At 43.3% G+C, this 22,024-nt stretch overlaps 1 protein-coding gene across 4 annotated transcripts in view; it reads left to right on the plus strand.

Moving 5' to 3' along the window:
* Positions 1–22,024, plus strand: part of ssbp4 (single stranded DNA binding protein 4) — an 87,631-nt gene that overhangs the window by 25,275 nt on the left and 40,332 nt on the right. For all 4 annotated transcript variants that reach the window (XM_038716149.1, XM_038716147.1, XM_038716150.1 and 1 more), the window contains exon 4: positions 1,119–1,203. In XM_038716149.1, coding sequence (XP_038572077.1) covers positions 1,119–1,203 — 85 coding nt within the window. The remainder of the gene's footprint in view (positions 1–1,118; positions 1,204–22,024) is intronic.

The following is a 22,024-nucleotide window of genomic DNA, read 5'->3' on the forward strand; positions in this document are numbered from 1 at the left end:
GCAGGTACTTCATTTCAGTGCAGTAATTAAGGGTCCATTTGGAGTGGGACCTGGCGGCCCCTTCTGCCCTGGAGGAGTGGGGTTGGTCTAATTAACTAATGTGAGTATGGCTGATTGGGCAGTAAGTAACATAATCACAGCTGATTGGTCAATAACCTGCAGGTCGCTGGGGCAGGCTGAGAGGAACATTTGGTGACCTCTCCTTCCTGGATAAAAGCTCTCTGGAGCTGAGCTGCAGGCTGCAGGCTTCAGACTGTAGGACTGTGTGGTGGCTAAAGTGGTGGAGGGTTCCTGTTTCTATATGGCTCTTTAATAGGACATGGAAGCGAACCGCAATACTTTGGAGTGCCGACTGTGTTGTTGAGTTTTGAAAACAAAAGACTAGTTTATTAATTGATAAGCTGATCAACAGTGATCCTTTTAAGTAATTTTTTAAGCAAAAATGCAGTTGTTCCAGCTTCTCAAACATGGACATATGCTGGTTTTCTCAGTCCTCTATGATAGTAAACTATATATAGCTGGGTTTTTGACAGTTGGTTGAACAAAACATGCTGTTTAAATATGTAAACTTGGGCTTTGGAAAATTGTGATGGATATTTTTCACAAAACAATTAATAGAGAAAATAAGATTTATCACAATATTGTTTTATATCTGCCCTTGAATGGCTGCTAATGTTAAGGCACCTTTTAACACTGCTGTCACAGTTGTACAATATTGACACAAGTCTCCCAGAGTGCTGTGATTCACGTACGTTTATGTTGCTATATAATCGTCAGCACCCAAAAAAGGCTTGTGAAGGATGAGCACAGAGTAACACTTTTAATCCACTACTGTTTCAGAGGCGTTTAGCTTGCTTTGCACAGAAAAATGTGCTTGTGTATCTTATTCAGACAAGTATTTAAACATTTCAGACAATTCCTAGCTCAACTTTTTAATTATCCAAGTAGATTTGTTACACCTCCATCAGCCTACATTCACTCATGTTACACAAACTTCACTCCATTAGGGAAATGCAACTGGATCCACATCAGAAACACACAAACCATGAACATAATATGCCTTTGGATCACACCGTGAGGTGTCTAACTGCTGTCGCTCTTTTCTCCTGTGTGCACAGTGTATTCTGGGATCTGTACTGCGCCGCCCCGGACCGGAGGGAGACATGTGAACATTCCAGCGAGGCCAAGGCTTTCCATGACTATGTGAGTGAATTTAACCAACCCACCAGTTGTGTCCGAGGTGCACAAATAAACACACATCCACCACTTGGACGCACACGCTCACACATGCTTGTGAGCACATACAAGCACACGCAGAGTGTGTATCAGAGGGAAGGGACTATTCTTTCTGTGATAATGCTGCTGGTTCTTGTTTTGACATGTCTGGTCTGCCTGCTGCAGCCTTACTTCTGGATGGGACAGACGTCTGAAATAGCAAGCTTTCAAAAATGGAGCACCTATGAATGCTTGTATATTTTATGGGAAAGCCTTAGACTTCCATCTTTGAATTTTTTAAAAATCTAATAAAAATATATTCATGCCATTCTGCTATAAATCACACGATCAGCTGTGATTAGATAACAGTTCTACTAAAACTAAACTAAAATCTGCCTTAGCCACATAACGCTGTAGCTCATCTGCTGGACACACTTCCTCAAACGCTGACCCATGACCCCTCAGGTCTTAGCAAAACTGTCGGCCTGAGGTGAAAGGTCACGGCACTGCCTGGCTATTCATTGGTCCACTCAAGGCTTCAGGAGAGGTCAACGCACATAAAGCAGCTGGCTGATCACACAAGCACATTAACACACACACATTCACAAACAATCCATATACACATAGGACACATTTTAGAGCTGGACCGGCTTTGCTAGTTGTGGCTGCAGGGCGATGAAAGGTCAGGGTCCACGGCCCCCTTGACCCTCTCATCTTCTGAAGAGTTGGAGCAGTCGATCAGTAACCTATCGAACACACGCGCACACACACAGAGCTGGCTGGTGTGTGAGTGGATCGACTACAATTGAAGGTCTTTGTTGGTCCAGCTCTCATTATTGCAAATAGCCATATTGTGGTGATTATGGCCCTCATAGACGTAACTTTCTCGCTCTCTGACAGTCTGGGATTTAAAAAGGATTTCTATACTTAACCTTCAACGTCTTCCTTTTTGGCTTGTCCACACCATATTAAATATTTGCTCTGTGTTGCCTGAGACATATTTGACTAAGGATTACATGGGTGTTAGGATGTTGACCGGACAGACTGCTTAAACTACTAGATTATCGTTCCACCTGGGCAGAAGTGAAACCTGAAATGGATTAGAGGCGGTATTCTTACCATACGCTCTTCATTCAGGCTGTTTTAGCCCATAGCCAGTCACCCATTCAGTTGAACTCTCTTATGAGGTTTGACAGCGAAAGTGTGAGCGCTTGTCAGTTGAACAGATTACATTTGTTGTGCATGTACTATGCATGTGTGTGTGGGCACGAGTTGATGTGTGTGTGTGTGTGTGTGTGTGTGTGTGTGTGTGTGTGTGTGTGCATGTGTTGGACCACCATAAGATTAATTACATGGTTAATTAAACCTAGTAGTTAATTAAATCTGACAACTGTGTCTAATTAATCTAAATGCAATATAATTTCCTACACCTTTCTCCAGAGGTAGGCCAGCTGGATACCTGCATGTCAGCTCTTTAGCGGCTCTGGTTTGACAGGCTTGGTCAATATATGGCTGAACGGCAAGCTTCAAATCCTGCGGCTATAATAGGCGCATTTCAAAAGTCTGTGTGTTTCAGTCTCTGGCTACATAAATCAGTGTGACGACAGTCAGGATCACTAATGCTGCTGTATATTTTTACAGTGGGAATAAAAATGTAGACTGAAACTGTAGTGTAGGAATTGATGTAGACTAACTATGTGTGTGACCTTCGACCCGGCTCAAGTTCAGGAGGTCAGTGTGTGTATGAGATGTCTGACTGAGTTGTTGGTGACGCATTATTAACATTTTTAATTTAAGAATTGGTTGTTAGCCTTTGACTCCTTAAGGTGCAGTTTTCCGTTTTTAATTTCCACCTAACATAATGGTTGGAAAAAAAAATCATCCTCTTTTAACTCTTCACTGAAGCTTTATGATGTTTTTTCACTGAGTGAAATATTGAAATCCAAGACTCAAATGATTTTATTGTTTCAACAAGTGGAAATATTCGACATATCTTGTGCACTAAATCTTCCCCCATCTCAGACTCATATATATTTGTTCTTTTTGAAATTTAAAATAAAGTTATGTGTCTCTGAACGGTGTTTGGCTGCACAGCATGAGCTGGTAATGACTGACCCAGGGGGCCCCTGCTTTTTAGTGATGCTATTTTATAATAAAGGATTTTTTCCCCTTTGATTTGGTCTATTTGTTGATTGTAAATGCTGGAACCTTAACCCAAAGTGACAGTCAACAGGAAAGCATGACAACAAAGTGTGTGTGTGTGCACAGAGGGTGTGGCAGAGAATCTGACAGTTAAATGCAGGAGTATATGTGTGTGTGTGTGTGTGTGTGTGTGTGTGTGAGCACATGTGCTTTTGCGACTGTGTGTGTCTTTGTGCGTTTGTGTGACAGAGAGGGGGAGAGAGTGTCAGGGTCGAAGCGTGTGAATCCCCAGGGTGATGAGGGGTCTGTCTGTCTCTGATTAACTCTGGCTCCTCGGTCCCCGCAGACCGACGGCCTGATCAAGTCTCTATCACGGCCCCTTGCTGATAACGGCTCCCTCATTCCCCCAAGTCCCCCCGGATCACAGAGTGAAAAACAACACGGTTCCCAGGAGTCGCACGCACTCTGCTCTGTGTGTCGTTCAGCGGGAACAGTGAAAAACGAATGTGTGCAAGATAAATGGGATCTGTGTTTGTTTTTATTTATGTTTTATTAATTTATTTTTTTCATTTATAGTCTTGTTTGGTAGCTATGCTATGAGTTTGTTGTGGGTAACAAAGAAACAAAAATCAGCACTGCGCTATAAAATTAATATTTAGAAAAACAGTTTGCTTATTTGTTTCCTGGATCTAATCTGGTTGCTAGGCGACATTGAGCCAGAGTACAGTCTTCGTTACAGATTTGGTTTTGGCTCAGCACAGTTTGGCTCAATTTGGCCCGGTTTGAAGGCACCTCTTACTCAGCCCTGTCCTACTGGCCCCCATTGTGAGCAATGATGTCGACTGTGTGGACTCTCCAGTTTGGGAAAGATAATGGAATATAATGTGCTAATCCTCAGATCTGGGGACTGGTTGACAGCTAATCCAGGGGAATGTGGTGGGATTGGAGCCCTGGCCACACTCCCAGAACTGCAGGCCTCTGACTAGCTGGATCGCTGGTTGGCTTCACCCTGGGATGGTGAATGCGCAATCGTAGCCACTCCAACTCACGCGTCAACACTCGCACATGCAGGCACGCTTCTGTGCATATCACACACCCACACTCATATGCAAATGAATGCACACAGTCAAAGTGAGAGAGATGATACTGTATCATAAAGAGCTGGAACAGCCTGAAGTCTTGTTCCTCTGTAAAGTAATTTAAGTGGTCTCTCTTGTCGTCTTAATTGTTGAAGTTGTGTTGCTGTCCTTCCTCTTCACATTGCCTTTTAATCATGTTTATTTCCTAAAAGAGATCCACACATCTTATAGTCGTCTTTTCTGCTGGAATTTGGATGTTCCTCAAAAGACTACTTTGTTGAGGGAACGTGTTTGATTATAAGAACACGGCACGTCTTTAGTAACTCAATATGAATGATTAAAGGACGCAAGCTTTGTGATGAAGAAAGCATATGTATTGACGAGCGAGCAGGCGCGCGCACACACACACACACATTCTTGCTCACATTAAAGGCAGGCAGAAGAATGAGTCTCTGTTTTCTCTGACACACACACACACACGGATTCACTTGCAATCGCAGACAGTCTTTCAGGAAGTGATACACTCAGCCTTGTTGTTGCAGACATTTTGCTTTGCCCCAGCCAGAGGTCGCAACCCCGAACATCTGTGATTCATGCCAATCTGGGTTCACTGCCTGCGGAGTGTCGCAGATTTAGTGCCACAAGTGCGTCATTCACATCGCAGAGCATCACTGAGTCCATGCAGCTCTCGGCTTATTGATGAGATCTGTCATCATGATGGTTTGAGATGGAGGAGTCAAATATGGCCAGTGAAATGTTTTCTTTTCAGCATCACACCTTGTCCAAAAATAGATCACATCAGGAAAAACTAGTATGAATACAGTTGTGAATTTGATCTAGTTCTGAAATGATTATTCGAAGGTTAATGATCAAGCCTTCTATCGTTCAAGTCTTATATAAAAAATGCCGAACATTCACTGCTTCCAGCTTCTCAAAGGATGAGGATTTGCAGTTTTTGTCTGTTTTATGTGTTTGTAAATTGTAAAAAATTTGAGATTTGAACATGTCATGTCAGGGCTTTCTTAGCCATTTAAAGACTAAATACCTAACAATTATTTCCCCTGACCAACAGGCCAAAGCTTGAAGATATTAATTTTACTATCATGACAACAAAAGGAGCAAATCCTCTTATTAAAGAAGCTGGAACTAGCAAATGTTTCCCATTTGTGCTTGAAAAAATGACTCAAATGATTAATCAATTAATCATCAAAATGGTTACCGATTCATTTTCTGTCAATTGACTAATTGTTTCAGCTCTTAATCAATTAATCTAAATAAAAAGGATAATGAAAATAACTTGGAGTCCTCATCTGATCCGTTCCCAGCATGCAGTGTGCAGACAGTAGATAGATGGAGGTTGGCTGTTGCCTGGGGATCCTTTGAGAGGGTTAAACATTTGTCAGGCTGGACCACAGTAACAGGTGGCACAAGGGGAGGAGCTGCACTCTGTAAACAACCGTTGATGGCCAAGCCTTTGTCTGGACTCTGTGTGGGATTTTGTGTGTGTTTTGTATCTCCACAACTCCCTGCGTTGCCGTACCAGGTGCTCACCGGCCTAATTTTAACGCCGCATGTCGCTGAAACCCTTCCTTCCCTTTCGTAGCAGTCTTTGTCTCTGTCCTTTTATTCAAACACAGAATTTACTCATCCTGCACTGTTTTTTTTTTTTTCTCCCCTGCTTCAATTCCTCTCAGGTCTTTTTCACCGCCAACACCCCCACCTTCACCATCCTCCACCCCCCAACTCTTTCTTTCCTTTCCTCTCTGTTCCACGCTGTCTTTCTTATTCCTCCCCCTCTCGCCTTTTTGCCTCCCTCCCTCCACCACTCCCCCCCCGCCACCCTCCCCCTCTCTCAGAGGAGATTGATTGGGTAATCTGGCTGGGTGCCAGTAGTGCCCGCTTTCTTGCTCGGGGGAAGGAGAGAAGCGGGGGCGACATGACGACATGCAGGAATAATAATAACATCCATAATATAGGCAGAGTAGGTATGGATGGAGGGATGAAGAAGAGAAAGAGAGAGCGGAGGAATGGAGCCGGCGTTGGCACGGCAATGTTGTCTTTATACAGATTCCCCTGTCCGTTTTCTGTTTAAATATAGCCTACACACAAACGGCGTGCCACAACATCACATCTCCATTTCTGTCTGTCTCTATCTGTCTTTCTATCTCTCCCACCACTCCTCCATTTGCGCCTGTGTCGTCTTTTAATATCAAACAGTGCGTGGAGTGCAGGCTGCAGGCAGACGGGCGGTGAACGAGAGGACGGTGTCTTTGTGTGCCGTTGTTTACCTTTGTTACTGTCTAAATGAAAAGGGCCAGTTGGCTCCTCTGTCTGTGTATACCTTTCCCTATCTGAGGGAAGCAACAAAGCCTGAAAGTGCTGCCCTCAAGCTGTGTGTGTGTTCGGCTGGAGGTCTGGAAGTGACAGAAGCAGAAGATCAAATATTGTTTATGATTCCCTCCCTCGCGCGTTCATTCTGGGCGAGTTTAAGATGTGCTGTGGTTTTAGCATTTGATCTTGACTCCACAAGCACGGGCTCCCGGATCTGTGTTTGACAGAGACAGACATGAAGACAGACAGATGGAGACGACAATCCGGGGACAGAGACAGGCAGACGAGCGACAGAGGGGAGAAGAGGGGGAGAGGCAGAAAGCAAGAAGGAGCTGGAGAAGGAAGGAGGGAGATGTGTCAGTGTGCAGGAAGAAAGAGGTGTTTGAAGACACTAGGGACTGTTTTTGAAGTCTGCATTTTTCAGAGTTTATCTGAGTTTCGGTACGAGCTATGCACTGCATCTTTGCTAGCCAGAGCAAGCACAAATTGCATGTATCCACCTGAGCAAAGTTATTGTAGGAGCCAAACCTGCGGCGTTTACTTCCCTCCTTGCATGCAGATTTCCAACCCAGTCCCATTTAATTTCCCTAACCCAGTTACCCATGAATGCCCTCTTAGTTGCAACATCGTCATCCATAAAAATTTAAACGAATGCTTTAAATGAATACTACATTCTGGGAAAGAGTGGAAACTCCTCGGGGCATTTGTTTCTCTCTCCCAGCGAAGGGGGGGGGGGGGCTGCCAATTCTGTTTCAGTTTAGTCATTTTGCGGATATAAATTATGGTTCAATAATTAAAAAAAGCAACATTCATCACTTGTTTGCCTCGACTGTAACCGGTTTACTGTGGGGGAATTGAAGTGAGCAATTTGTCAGGGGGTTGGAAGTTCGAGGGCGACCTTCCATGCCGGAGGTGTTTGTGTCTGTGGCATCTTGTCTGTGGTGTTTTCGCCTGCCAAGCCTGCATCTCCTGACTGTGCGTACACATACACAAACGTCTTTGAAGTTCCCCGACACTGGTGACTCCCAAACCACCTCCACTTAAAGTACCCATTTATCCACTGTGTAAAAAAACCCTGTCCGGCACAAAATGGCATAAATTACCGCAATTATGATGCTTCTGCTTAGTTTGAACTTTCCTTTGGCAACCTACACTGAATTTGTGTTTTCATGAGGGGCAGAACAACCTGTTATAATGTTTTAACAGTGTAAGTAAAATTTTCACTCTTTTACCAAGTCAGTTTCAAGGAAGGTTTTTCTTCAAAGCAACACAACGCTGCTCTTCTCCAATCGACTTTTCCAGCTGTGGAGCCCCCTGTTCTCTCTTCCCAGAGCAAAGCTTGGAACAGCACTCCATTACTGCTCTTCCTCATTAGGTCTAAAACACTGACAATGGTTACAAGGACTGTCAGGTGGGTCCCGGGGAGTGAAACCTATCTTTAAACACTCCTGTTGGGTAACTTGGGGAGTTGAGAAGCTTACTTCTTCTATGCCAAGTCCCTAAATTAAATCAGCTCACACTGCAGCTGCTCTAGTGGACATAATATAAGAAAAGTTAGATTTTTGATTTTAATTGCTCGCTGTTGTACGGGTCCAAGAGCGAACGTTTACTGTCAGCTGAGGAATTTAGCGTTTGGCAAACTGGCAAAAAAGTAGAGGACATGAGGACTGGGACGTTCTGTGAAAGTGTGTGTGGATATTTATTTATTTTTATATTTTTTATAAAATCACTGCTTATAGATATTTCAGTCTTTTACATTACGTGGAAGATGTGCTTAGCAATCCAAAAATATAACATATTACTTAGGATTTTTTCTGCATAATATGTCTTAAGGATGGTGTTGAGTACAGGAGTACACATTAACCCAGATATGGAGGTCTGTGAGGTCGTACCAAAGGTGTAGGATTCAGAAGTGTTTGTGGGGTCAAGGGGGGTGGGCACAAGTGTAAAAAAGGAGGAACTTCTCGTTCGCTTGATAGGTAAAATTCCAAAAACAGTATTTTCTCATTGATTTGAGTGAACAGTAAGAACTGAAAACAACTCAGATGAGTGAATCAACGTGTTTGTCAATTCAGATCTTCTCTCACCTGGATGGTGGTGGCAGGACAGTCAGAGAGCCATGTTCAGAGAAGCTTGAGTAAGAAAATCAACCTGAAACTGTGAAAGTGACAAATAATAAGGTTTTGAAAAATGAGGGGGACCCCGATGGAAGATGTGCTCTTGCGTGGAGTGGCTGGATGGTTTCGGCTTCAGTCCTTGTGAATTTCAGAGCTCCCTCACACAGTATTTTGTGGTGATACTTACAGTGGTTGTATAAATTTGAGATTTTGCCGCCACCACACTGATTCTGTGGTTTTGACTGTTGTTGTTTTTAAAATCCGGAAACGTTCCACACAGCTGAAAATGAGCCCCATTTTTTGACACATTTTGTTTGTTTCCTCTTTATTATCAGTAACATAGGTTTGATTAATTATATTATATTATGCCTTGTTTTCTCAGTGACCAAACATTCATGTCATACATGTCATAACTTGAAGCAGACATTAAAGTAAGTTTGCAGCTTTTGCTTCTCCTCTGTTCTTTCACTTCATGTGGTCCACTTGATTATTCCACATGCTTGCATTTACATGTTACAATACCACTTTCCACAGCAAGCACAGGGGCCACAGACTTCAAATACAAATGCAGCCAATTTAAATTGCTTTGAGAAATTAATAAATATGTTAATTAATAAGTAACTTCAGCTTCACTTCCTCCCTCAAGTCACAGCGTCTCTGCTTGACACTCTGGAGTTTTCATCCTTTTTAAAAACACTATAACAATATTTTCTAAAAGTCCGTCTCTCTTTTTTTTTCTTTTCTTCCTCGTGTCTTTGTCCACTCTTACAATCTTTCCCCTTCTCGCACACACTCATACACACACTTAGTGCTGCCCTTTCTCCTTTGCCTCTGCCTCTCTTTGTGGCAGTGGGCAGGCTAGTAGCTGGCAAACGTTGCAGCCTGGCACAGTGCGTCCCTGGCACAGCGTGTGCGTGTCTCTGTATGTGTGTCTGCTGTCTGCTGCACAGCTCTGCTAGTCCACCAGTCTCAAGTACCAGCTGGGCACCCAAACTCCAAACCAAAATAAACTGGCCGCACTATCAATGAGCCCACCATGGGCTGAAGGGTGTGTGCAGAAGTGCGTTTGCTTGCGTGTGTGTGTGTCTGGTGCTGCTCGGACACCCTGCTTATTAAGTCTCATTGAACCGAGTGGCGAAACAAACACGGTCCTTCCTCAGATGAATGCCTGAGATGTTCGCCTGTCTCAACTTTGCATTACACTGAGGCCCTCCCTGCTAGGATTAAAGACTAAAACAATTACAAAGACTTATTTGCAATTCAGATTCTCCTAAATGCAGACTTAATCCCCATTTTCCAAAGGCAGCAATACTGAGAGGCAGAATAAATGTGTGAGACAGATCCAGTTCAGGCCTCTGTCGGGGTTTCTGTTGCTAAAATAACACTTATAAGTTATAGGGGGGATAATGAATGTGCTTTGAGCTGGTTGAGTTATATTTGGAGAACAGTTTGTTTCTGTTAAAAGCTTGTCTTTGTAATGACGGGATAAATGCATCAGAATCAGCAGGGGAGTTGCTGGTTTTCTCACCGCTTGCACATCCTCAGGAATATTTGCATTTGATTTTATTTGTATGCATATGTATTTACATATTCACATATGTGTGCGTTAAGGTGCACAAGTGTCCTGATGGCGGGGGCCGCAGTGAGCGTGCTTTACTGCTGCCCAGGGTATATTTACAGACAGTGACTTTAATGCAGTGTAATGATTATTTTTATTCCAGGTACTTCGGCAGCCCGTTCGCTCTGAGTGGAATGACTCCCCATTGGCCCACTGATTACCTCTGTGGCTGCTGCCACACCTGGCTCCTTCAGCTTCTCCCTCTCTCCACCATTACAGCTTCAGAACCTTCTGCCTTTTATTACTACACCTTCATCTGTTCGTCCCTCTCTCTCTCTGTATACCTTTACCCACTGCGTACATTCAACAGTGGGCAACACCTTCATTATCTTCGGTCTCTTTCTGTGCTACAACACCTTTATCATCTCCACCTCTTCCTTTCCTTCCCTCAGTCATTACACCTTTACACCCCTACCTTTACAAAATTTAGCGCTATGACTTCAACCTGCTGACGGTACCTTCCTCCGTACCAAAGCTTTTCTTTTGCTCTTCCTGCTTCAACACCTTAAAGCATGAGAACATGCTCTTTACTGTTGCAAGTCTGTGAAGTTGTCTGTGTATGTGTATCGGATGCACTGCCACATATAGCACACCAAAATGCACATGAAATGAATAAACCTCGTAAAACAATTACAGAGAATGTATTTACAAATTATTATAAATAAACCTGTGTGTGTTTTCCATTTGGTTGTGTGTTTCAGACACAGGACTTCAACTACACACAGCATGTGTCTTGAGATTCAGGGGTTTTGTAGGTTCCTCCTTTCTTCTTTACAGCCTCTGTCCATCATCAGGCTTTTGTGTTCTTGATTAAAAAAGTGTCTATCACAGGAGGAAATAGTTATATTTATGATCACTTTAGGGATGAAGGGTATTAGAACAGAAGAACGTGTAAACGGATCATGATGTGTTTGAAGGGAAGATGAACTGCTCACAATTAATTTTTTTCCCTCTGCTGAATGTTTCAAGTCAACATCGTGTTTATTTTCTAACCTTCCAGGAGAGTACCTTCCTGTCCTGCTCACCGATTTACTGAATCTTTGTCACGGCTCTCACCGTGTACGCCACTGTTCTTTAGAAAAAGAAAAGCAGCTTACCCAAACTGCTTTGGCAGTTAACATAACATTACCTTTGGGCCACTTATAATTGGAGCTAGATTTGAAGCTTGTACTCCCACATTGAGCACAGGGTGAAAGTTAGAATTTTAGACTTAATCAAGAGTAGTGCGTCTTATGAGGTAATTTATAGTAACCCTCTAAAGCCATCTCAGAATGGCTGGTTAATGACAACCTTGACATCATTTTGGAAGGAGTTGTGAGTTTCCTGGAACTATTTTAGATTTTTAGGTTTTAAATCTCACTCCTCCATCTCACATTTACACACTGATGTAATAATAATAATAATAATAATAGTAACTGTCGCTACAAAGCACATCTTTGTCAGCTTTTCATAGACACACTGAAGAACACTCAGACTTTTAATTGTTAGCTCAAAAATGTTACATTGATTGATGTAGATGAGGTCAAAATAATTGTGTCTCTCCATAAGCTAGTCCTCCAAACACCAGCAGCCAGCCACAACACTTATATAAATATACAAATATGCAGCTATTAGCCAGCCTTAAGGTCAGCGCAGGGTCAGACGCTGCCCCTGCTGCTGTTTAGGGTTTATTCTTCCGAGAGGGCCGGAAAATCTAAAAATCCACATCATGTACTTAGTAACAAGTGCAACGTGTGAACTTCCAACCTCGACTCTGCTGTCTGGATGTAAGCCTTCAGATCAGCTATTTATATCTCTTATGATTAAGTTCAGTGGATAAATAGGGCAGCACATCTGTTTCATTGCTGACCGAATGTTTGGACTAAGCTTCAGTGTCCGTTCATGTATGTATGTATGTGTGCATCCATTTAAAAAAAAAAAAAAGAAAAAAAAAAAGGAGATTTCAAGGACCAAAAGTTACACATTCACGTACTATACATGTGTTATTCCTCTTATGTGTCCCGTCTGCTCAGTTTTCACCACATCAGATCTTTTCTGTAAAAAAGTGACATTTGGAATAGAGAGATCTGCGACACTGCACACTGTTGCACTCTGAAAAGGTCAGCTTTCACTGAAGGAGTATGTGTGACCAGCCGACGCTCTGCGAGTGCAAGAGAGAGGGAGAGGTTTCCAGTTGGACCAGCTCGGTTTTGCTGGATGTACTACAGATTCCTGCTTCGTGTTGACTTGGTTCGGACGATGACTTGCGTTTCTTCCTCTCTGTAAGACAAGCCATGCTGCTTTGTGCTGTGCTGAGCTGTTCTCCTGGATGCTGTAATCTCTTCAGCGCATGGCCAGATTACTGTCTGCTCCATATTGTCTGGTGGCGGGCTGCAGGATGGAGAGATGGCAGGAGGAGGGGAGAGAGGGAGGGATGCAGGAGGCTCTGATATGCTGCTACATAAGGAAGATTACCTTTTTATTAATGTATCCATCTGGACATTTGCTATATTTGGTTGTTTGTCCAGTCTGTTTGTTTGTGCATAAGCCTTATGAGATTTCAATCTAGATAAATCAAGGCTGAGATAAGACATGTGTTATATACCAAATGACTAAATCGCAATGTAACATAATTATGATTAGTTAGTATTAACATTTTAAAATTCCCTTTGTTACTCCCACTGTAAATCATTGTGCGGTTTATCCAGAACATGAAATGATTATTATTTTTTTGAATTGAATGATTCTCAGTAAAGAAAAATAAAGAAATTTGAGTATTCATTGTGCCCCCACCACCACCCCCACCCTTCCACGCGTCTTCCTCTCCATCTCTTTCTGTCTCCTGTGCGCTCCGTGCAGAAATGATTTCCATTCCTGCTGAATTAATGAGGTTCTGCTGAACTGAGAAAAGGCAAGGGGAGTGTATACACACACACACGCACGCACACACGCACAGGCAGGGAGACACAGTTACACAGTCACACACACACATATTCTCACAGGCACATATCTACTATAGCCATATTTAAGCCCATGTTCACACTCACAGTGATTCACTGAAGCTCGGCCACTTTCTGCTGTTTCAGTATTTTTAAAATAAATTTGCGGATATGTAGACAGAGATAAAGAGCTGGACAACAATCACCAATGCTGAATCTGAGGCCCGACAAAATCTACATGCACCTGGTATATTTTCAAGTGCACACGTGAACATAACACGTACACACACCACACAAACATGCAGCCTCATGACTCGGGCCCCATAGCTGGGCCCAGTCACCATGGCAACACACTACTTGTGTGTATTAAACACTACAGTGGTTTGGGACTGTTGGAGGTTGTTAAACACCCCCAACCCCATCTATACACACACACACACACACACACACACACAAATGTCAGTGCAGGCTTCTTCCACGACAGTCTGTCTCTGCTCGAATTGAAGTCAATCTTTAGAAGGCTTTGCTCCTGGTACGCATTTTCATTAACTAATGGCCTCACACAACACTCAGGTGAACAACACAAAGCTCCTCCTCCCGCAACCAAAGGCCTGATGGGCTGACGGGTGGCTCAAGTCTGGTTCATGCACTGTAAACACAGACAGCAGAATCACACGTGAAGGAGCGCGCAGTCAAAAGGATGTAATTGCGGTGCAAGCGGCTGTTGTTATGTGCCAGCTTGTGCGCCACTTGAAAGCTCCATCAAGACTTGGCTGAACAAAGAGGAGCAGAAAGTACCGGCTGATTCTGCCCAGGTTCTTTCTTGTTGAGCTGATTTTTCCTAAAGCACGACTGATGTGTGGAGTTTTCAGGTGTGCAGCCTTGGCGGGGAGTGCGAGAAGCACGAAAACCGAGGCACACAGACCACATCTGGTCACATGTGAAACTTGAAACAAGGGAGAGAGTCTTTAGATAACACCGACTGTATGCAAAATGAGCTTTCTTTCTCCCATTCATTCTGGCTTCCTTTCTTTGTTTTTTTCAGTCTTCCTTGCTTGCTTTCTTCATTAAATGCACATGATCATGCACATTCAGCCGCGCACACAGAAAATGCAACTTCTCTCCTTCTCCCCGCTGTCTGCTGTCTCAGTGTTTTTCTTTCCCATTCATCATCAATGAAGCAAAGGAACCGATTCCAATTTCATGTGTTTTCATTCCATTCCTCTGTTTGCTTATTTCTTCATCCCCCTGTCTCTATTTTGATCTCAGGCAACCAGTCAGCAGTCAATAATCTGTTAAATAGCATCGATTGCCACCATTTAGTTTCCTGGCCAGCTACTTAGGTTGTAAAGCTGATCAATGGCTTTGAATGGGAACCACCTAGATAGCGGATTGACTGCTGGGACGCTCACTGCAATCATATCATTTGTCTTCATTTGCTGTTCAATTATTTGTTGTAATGGCTGCTGTCAAAAACAGCCCCATGCTGGCCCACAATGGCACATGAAGCCCTAAAACTGTATAGAGTGCACGCTGCGCCAGCATACCCGAATCTCGTTCTGCTCACCTTGACTCTGCAACCCCCCCCCTTCCGCCTCTCTCACTCACACTGCTGCTGGCTGACAGCAGAGGAAAGACATTATATAGTAAATAGCACGAGAGGAACAGTATCACATGTCGAAATGAGTACAGGGGTGTTTTCCTGTATGTGAGGGGGGTGTGGACTTTAGAGTGTGTGTGACTTTTGAGTGCATGCAGATGGTGCTCATGCCTGGATGTGTCGGTGAAGTCTGACCCAGACTGGACTTCCTCTGCCCAAGAGCCCCTTCCTGAAATCATCAATCACCTCTTGTAGGGCACGGACACGTGTCCACGTGTGTGTATGTTAATGTGTGTGTGTCTGTGGGAATTTCTGGCTTGCAACATTTCTTTTTCAATTATAGATAAATAAGACTCATCTAGAAATGTATTGGTGTTTATTTTGAATATTAAGAACAGGATGAAAAAAATACAATTTATTGTTTTCCTTTCATTTTGAGGGACTCTGGTGCATAATCAGTGGCATATTTGCATTTTCCCAAAATGTTTCTCTTCACTGTCTTTCCCTAGAAGCTGTGATGGTGCAACAATACCATGTTTACAGTAAACTACAGTGGTCAACGTCCTTCTGCAGCAGGAACCACAGCAACGTTATAAATAAATGAAAATCTGATTGAAAAGTCCCACTTCTCTGAAGAAATTTGGATATTCTGGGGTCAAAATGGTTAAAAATGAAGATGAGAAGAGAAGTTCATATTTTAGTTACGTTGAGTATTTTCGTGTGAAAGTATTTGGCTTTTTTTTTTTGATAAATCACCATCTGATGAGTGAAATGATAGATGGAGCATTAGTTATACACTCTTTTCTCCTACTCATTCACTCGTGAGGCCTCATTTAAACATTAAAGATTCCCTCCTGCAGATTTTTGTCTAAAGGTAGTTATATTGCAGGCCAGGCCTGGTTAGTCTTTTCTACTTTTGGGGGTTTTATTGTGCGACTATAGTGGGGACATCCCACTCTCATTCATATCTTTCCACTCCGGCTCATCTGGCACCAACTTCCCTCCAACTTTCCTCTTTTCTACTGTACCTCACTCTTTAAATCCCTCTGCCTCTTTTCTTCTCCTTCTCCTACCTCCCCTGGTTTTATTGTAGAAGTAGTGTCCCCCTCCCCCTGCTTGTTTGAAGTGGCCTGCTCATATATCACAGCCTTTCCTCACAGGATATCCTCCCTTTTCCTGCCTCTCCCTCTCTTTCTCTCTTTCTCCCTCCTCTTCCCTCCCTCTCTCATCACTCCCCTTTCTGTCAGGGGGAGGGGAATACCTGTTAACTCTATTTCTTTTCCACACTTTAACACTCTTCCCATGCACCCAGTGGACATGCTCCCACACACACACACACACACACACACACACACACACACACACACACACACACACACACACACACACACACACACACGGACGATAACGTTAGATATCTGCACACCAGCACGGACGAGCTCAGCTTCACATGACACAAACTCCATGTTTTGCTTGAATCTTTCATTATTTGAATAATCAAATTAGACAACAGAGGCGACATGGACTTGAACTCAAGTATGACCTGGATCACTTTTTAAAAATACTTCATAAATACCTTATAAATGTAACATTTGTCACATTTGTCCTAAAGCTACTAAGACGTATTATTCCAATGTTTTAGACATTGAATTAGTGGTGATTTTGATACATGTGACTTAGTTCTTACATTCTGATTCTTGCATTTATACATAACATTACATTAATACATAACTTGAGACTTGTGTGTCCGGACTTGGGATTCATATTATTTACAAGCAATTGGAATGTAACCGGAGGATAGCAATTTAGAAAGTGTCAGGTAAATTTATTTACATTAAGGTCATTATATCCGTATAATTTGATTAACAAGGCTGAGATGCTCATGCTCAATGTTTCAAATTACCCTTGGCATGTGATCCTGCACACATACTACAATGTTCACAGTTTGATCCAATGCAAAGTTGTTTGGAAAAAGAGCACCATGGCCTCTGTAAATTCATCAGTGCAAAAATTATTTACCCCTCCAACACGTTGTTCCAGGCACTAACTTGACCATCCAACAGGGGAAGTCGGGTCACTGGAGACTGTCTTCTCCATAGAAACAGCATGGATCATTTGTTTAAATGCCTAAAACAACTGATTAACCAGACAAGCAGCTTCCAAGTGGTAAATTCAAAGCATGACTGTTGCCTCTCAGAAACAAATGTTAAACAGCAAAAGTAGAAGGTAAAGTTTGGATGTTGGGCACACAGTGAGTGTGATTTTGATATGGTAGGTTGCTGTTCACACCCAGTTTCTTATTACAGATAAATGACAATGTGGAAACAAAATGACAGTGTGAAAAAAATTGCATGTAGTGATGAACCTACAAAGAGTTATCACCTGAATCTGCAGCTCCACACAGTTTTACAGAGCTTTATGGTGAGTTTCAGTTTATTTTGCTGCAACTTTACTGTTGTGATTCACTTCCACTGCTCTAAAAGCGTCAGTTTTGGCTGCAACAAGCCTTTGTTTTCAGTGAAAAAGCTCTAAAAACCCACTGTTCACTACCTGCTCAGCAGCAAACAGCAGACAGACCCAGTTAGCTGGTGAACATGGAGCATTTAGCAGCTAAAAAGCCCTCAGGGGTTGGTGGAGACCAAAAACGGAGCTGTAAATGAGTGACAATTGAATGATAGTGTTGCTGTGTGTTAGTTGGATGTGTCCATTAGCATGTGATTCCCAAAAAGTTTGCCACATATCTTGGAGCCCAAGAAAATCTGCTAAATTTACGTCAGGATGTGCACCACGTTTCAATGCTAGCACGGTGTGACAATCAAGATAGTTGGAAAGAGTAGGTTTTACTATAGAACGTCAACATAACAGAAATGTTTTCTAGAGAGCAGAAATCAATATTACATCATTATATTTATGGATGAATTAGCTGCGCTAGCACAGATCCTGCACGCTTCATTTAGGAGTCGTGAATTACAAGACAAAACAATCCATATATTCAACAGGAGCCAGCTTCATCTGCACCATTCACAACAACATCGCTCGTTCATTCTCTCATTTTGCCCTTCATATTAGATCTCTGCGACTCTGCTGATGAGATTTGAATAAAACTTTTCACCACACATCTCCGGCGTTTTCATTATTACACTATGGCCCGGGGGGGGCACAACAGTTCCAGGTCAGACCAAGATGAAGGGAAGGATTCGTCAGTGATTGGTCATGAAGGGGGGGTGGGACTGTGTCATTTCCTACGAATTTTATACAAAACAAATTTCATCATTACATGGATACAAGGGCGTACTTCAACATAGTTTCCTGTTTGGTTCATTATATTCGCCTCAGAATCTCTGCCACCAGGATTACCCCACTGTCCTTCATCACTCCCTCTCCTAACACAGTTTATTTGACTCTTATTCGTCCTTAATATCTTTCCTTTATGAGATTCATTATTCACTTCCTCCTTTTCATACTCCTTTAATTCAGCCCTGTTCTGCCTCTCTCTCTCCACTTTCTCTCTTTTGCCAGCTTTCACTCCCTCTTTTTTCCTACTCCTTGTTTTTCTCTCTCCATGCCCTTGTTGTCATTTAGCTACTTCCCCCAGCTCTGCCCTCCCCCTCCATCCTCCTCTCTTTACTCTCTCTCCCCTCCCTCTCTTTCTTTGCTATCTTACATTTTTTCTCCCATCTCTCTTTCTCTCTCCATCCTTCTGCCCTTTTACTCGTCCACCAACCCCTCCTCTCTTCCTCTCCATCCCCCTCTTTCCCTCTCTCTCTCTCTCTCTCTCTCTCTCTCTTCGGCTGAGGACAAGGAGGTGAAAGCCAAGCGGATTACAGTGGCAGTTTAATCTGGCTGACCCACCAAGGGATTGCTCTCTACTTTGCTGTGAGGCTACAGGGCAGCGGGGCTGGCTGGGTGGCTGGGTGGGTGTGGTGAGGGGAGGGGGAGCAGTGTAGAGGAAGGGGAAGGAGACCAGGTTGTAGGGGGGTTGGGGTTCGGGGGGAGCAAAAAAAGGAGGGAAGGGAAAGAGAGGAGGAAGAAGGAGGAGGATGGGAGCGGTTGAATTTGAAGAATTTTTCCTGTTTGTCTCGGGCCGAGCTAAAATGCTCTCCAGGACAGGACTGTTGCAAACACACACACGTACATGCATTTTTGTGTGTCTGTGTGGGTGTGACTGTGTAATGCCAGAGGTGGGGGAAGGGCTTTGCTTGTTATTAAGAGATGGAATATTAATGCTATACTTGCCTTTAATTTCTTTCCATCTGTCATCAAGTTGTCCTCTGTGTGTGTGCCTGTCTTAGTCTATGAATAGATACTCTTCAGATATTAACAGACAATTAGTCTGTTCTGTATTTCAAAGACAAAATACAGAAACGTCCTTGGTTTGATTTTTCTTTTTCTTTATTCTGAAAACATCAAAATCTCATTTTACTCCATCTTGTCAAAGTCATTCAAACTCACGCGGCCTCGCCAAAATGATCAGTTCAACGAGCGCCGCACCAGATTCTGTATTTGTCGGCTGCAGGTCATTTGTGTTTGTGTTTTTTTAATGCTATTTTTAATCTTGTAAAATTTGAACATGAAGAGTGAGGATTATGTGTTGGTTAACAGTAGGGGTGCACACAAGGCCTTTGGGTGCAGTCGTTGGGGAGGGGGCACATGAAGTCAGAGGTTCTTCAACTAAAAAAACTTCGAAAAAAAATGTGAATGCTGTTTCCTGTGTGAATATATTTACATAGATTTGGAAGATATCGCATTATTGTTAAATGGCTTATAAGGTTTGCCAAACTAATAGTCTAATAAAAGTAATAGAATGTAAATTGCACTTAAATACACTTCTTAAGATCCTACTAAGCACTGTCCTTTACAGCCTTATCTTTGATTGATGGTTAATTAAAGCCTATTTTTAAAGAGAATATTTACTGTAAATAAAAATACAGCTTTTCAGTTGTTTACCAGCCCTGAGTAGTGCCTGCAGTCTACCTTTCAACCTGCCGGTAGATCCTCCACCAATCAGAGGATAGGGCAGTAGCCTGTGAGGCAAAAAGAAAAGTCCACAGATCACTTGCTACTGTCCATAAAGCTTAACTGCTGTGAGCGTATTGTAATAATTAAAGGCCACAAAGATTAGCATACAACATTTTTATCAGCTCATCTCTTCCCTCAAATTGATTTTGGCAGCTGGACAATAAGAAGACATCCTTTAGACAGATTTAAGTGAGTAAACCAAAGCGAAACTATAAAAGAGGGGGAGACAAAAACAGGATTTTAAAACGTGAAGGGGTAATTTACCCACCAACCGAAATTATGCTCCTGGCTGCACACGCCCAGAATCCCACCATTTTCAAACGCTCTCACATTACTGTGTGTAAATACCTGCCGGGTCCATTTAGGAGCCACCTTTTCAAATTAGAAATGAAGTACTTTTACTAGTTATTTCATTTTTACTTTTGACAGGGCTGTTGTGCTAAAAAATAATTTGGGATATCCTCGAGGCTTTTCCTTTCATATAGGCATTTTACTCCAATAGAAGGTAATTTTGTTGCTGCACTTCATTGACTGTGAGCGAAACGTTATGTTCCAGTAAAGAGGTTCGGCCTTGAACAAACAGGATGTTACACAGTGTGAACAAAGATTAGACATTAAGTGCCTTAACCTGTGCATCAAGTGGCAACAGAGTAGAAACGTACAGCTAAAAGAAAGTTGGACGCCAGCCTTGAGCTTAAATAAGGAAACGACTCTGACGATGTTTTAATGTCTTAAATGGCTTGTTGTACAGTGCTGAACACAGCGCGGGGGTCTGAGGCAGACTGTCTGTGGCTCTGTTTGCCTCTACAATGCCTTTCATGTCCCTCATATCAGCCTTCCTTTCATCAGTCCACCCCCGCTGTGCTGTTTCGGAGGAGGGGTCCAGTCGGCGAGCCGGATTAGCTTCCAACTGGTGCTTGTCCAGATTCTGATTCTGAAGGGGGGCTTAACTAACCTCGCCTCAGAAAAGACGAGAGGAACGAACAGGAGGGAGGGAGGAGAGCAGAGAAGAGGAAAAGAGCTCCTGTGGGGTTGACGCTCCTCTTCAGTTGTTTACCTTGCAATTAATGTGCTGGATTGTCCTGTGAAAAGGAAGAAAAAGTCAAGTGTGTAGACTGTAGAGCAATAGGCCACCACTGATACAGATACAGGAGCTGGCAGGGTTCATTATACAGTAGGGAGGGCCTGGGGTGCTGCTCAACACCTGCTCTATTGGAATATTTGTGTATCTACACACTCACTGCACAGCATTAAAATGTGCAAACCCAAACCCCCATACTGCGAGTGTCATGATCAGGGCACAGGCGATGGCATCGACCAATCAGCAACAGATGCCCCCTGGAGCTAAATGATCTAGACATCGAGTGTGTGTGTGTGTGTGTGTGTGTGTGTGTGTGTGTGTGTTGTTCAGTGGCACAGTGGTCAGCACAGGCCCTCCGAGCTGCTGTCATCGTCGTGCCACCCTGTGACATGGCTGCCTGGGGACCTTATTTTAGGCCACACCAGGTGCAAGTGTTTTGGGCTGGTTACATGATCTTGGATGAATGTGTGTGTGTGGGAGGGGGGGGGCATATAAAGAGCTGTGATTGTGTGCTGCGTCAGGCCCATGTGTGTCTGCGTGCTGGAGTCCGGCAAAGGTCAGAGATTGGGTGGAGGTGCCAGGAATAGGGGTGTGAGATGCCTGGGTGTCTACAGGGCCATGTGAGGTACACAAATACACACACAAACACACACATGCATGCAAGGCCCTCAAACCTGAAGACACAGCAGAACAAAAGCTGGTCAAAGTGGGGCAGTTTTCTCTCCCTCCCTCCACAATCTCTTCCTCCTCCTCCTCCTCTCTGTCCCTCACGTCTATACCCCGCACTGTTTTGCTGTCTCCTCCCTCCTCCTCCCATCCCCTTCATTTTTCTCTCCTCCCTTCTCCTCTCTCACGTAAACACGATGCTGCTTTCTGGATCTGGGATGCCTGAGGGACAGAGCAC

Source organism: Micropterus salmoides, unplaced genomic scaffold (assembly GCF_014851395.1).
Source record: "Micropterus salmoides isolate LMB-PRFRI ecotype aquatic unplaced genomic scaffold, ASM1485139v1 Ms_hic_scaffold_13, whole genome shotgun sequence".
In the NCBI taxonomy this organism is placed as follows: Eukaryota; Metazoa; Chordata; class Actinopteri; order Centrarchiformes; family Centrarchidae; genus Micropterus; species Micropterus salmoides.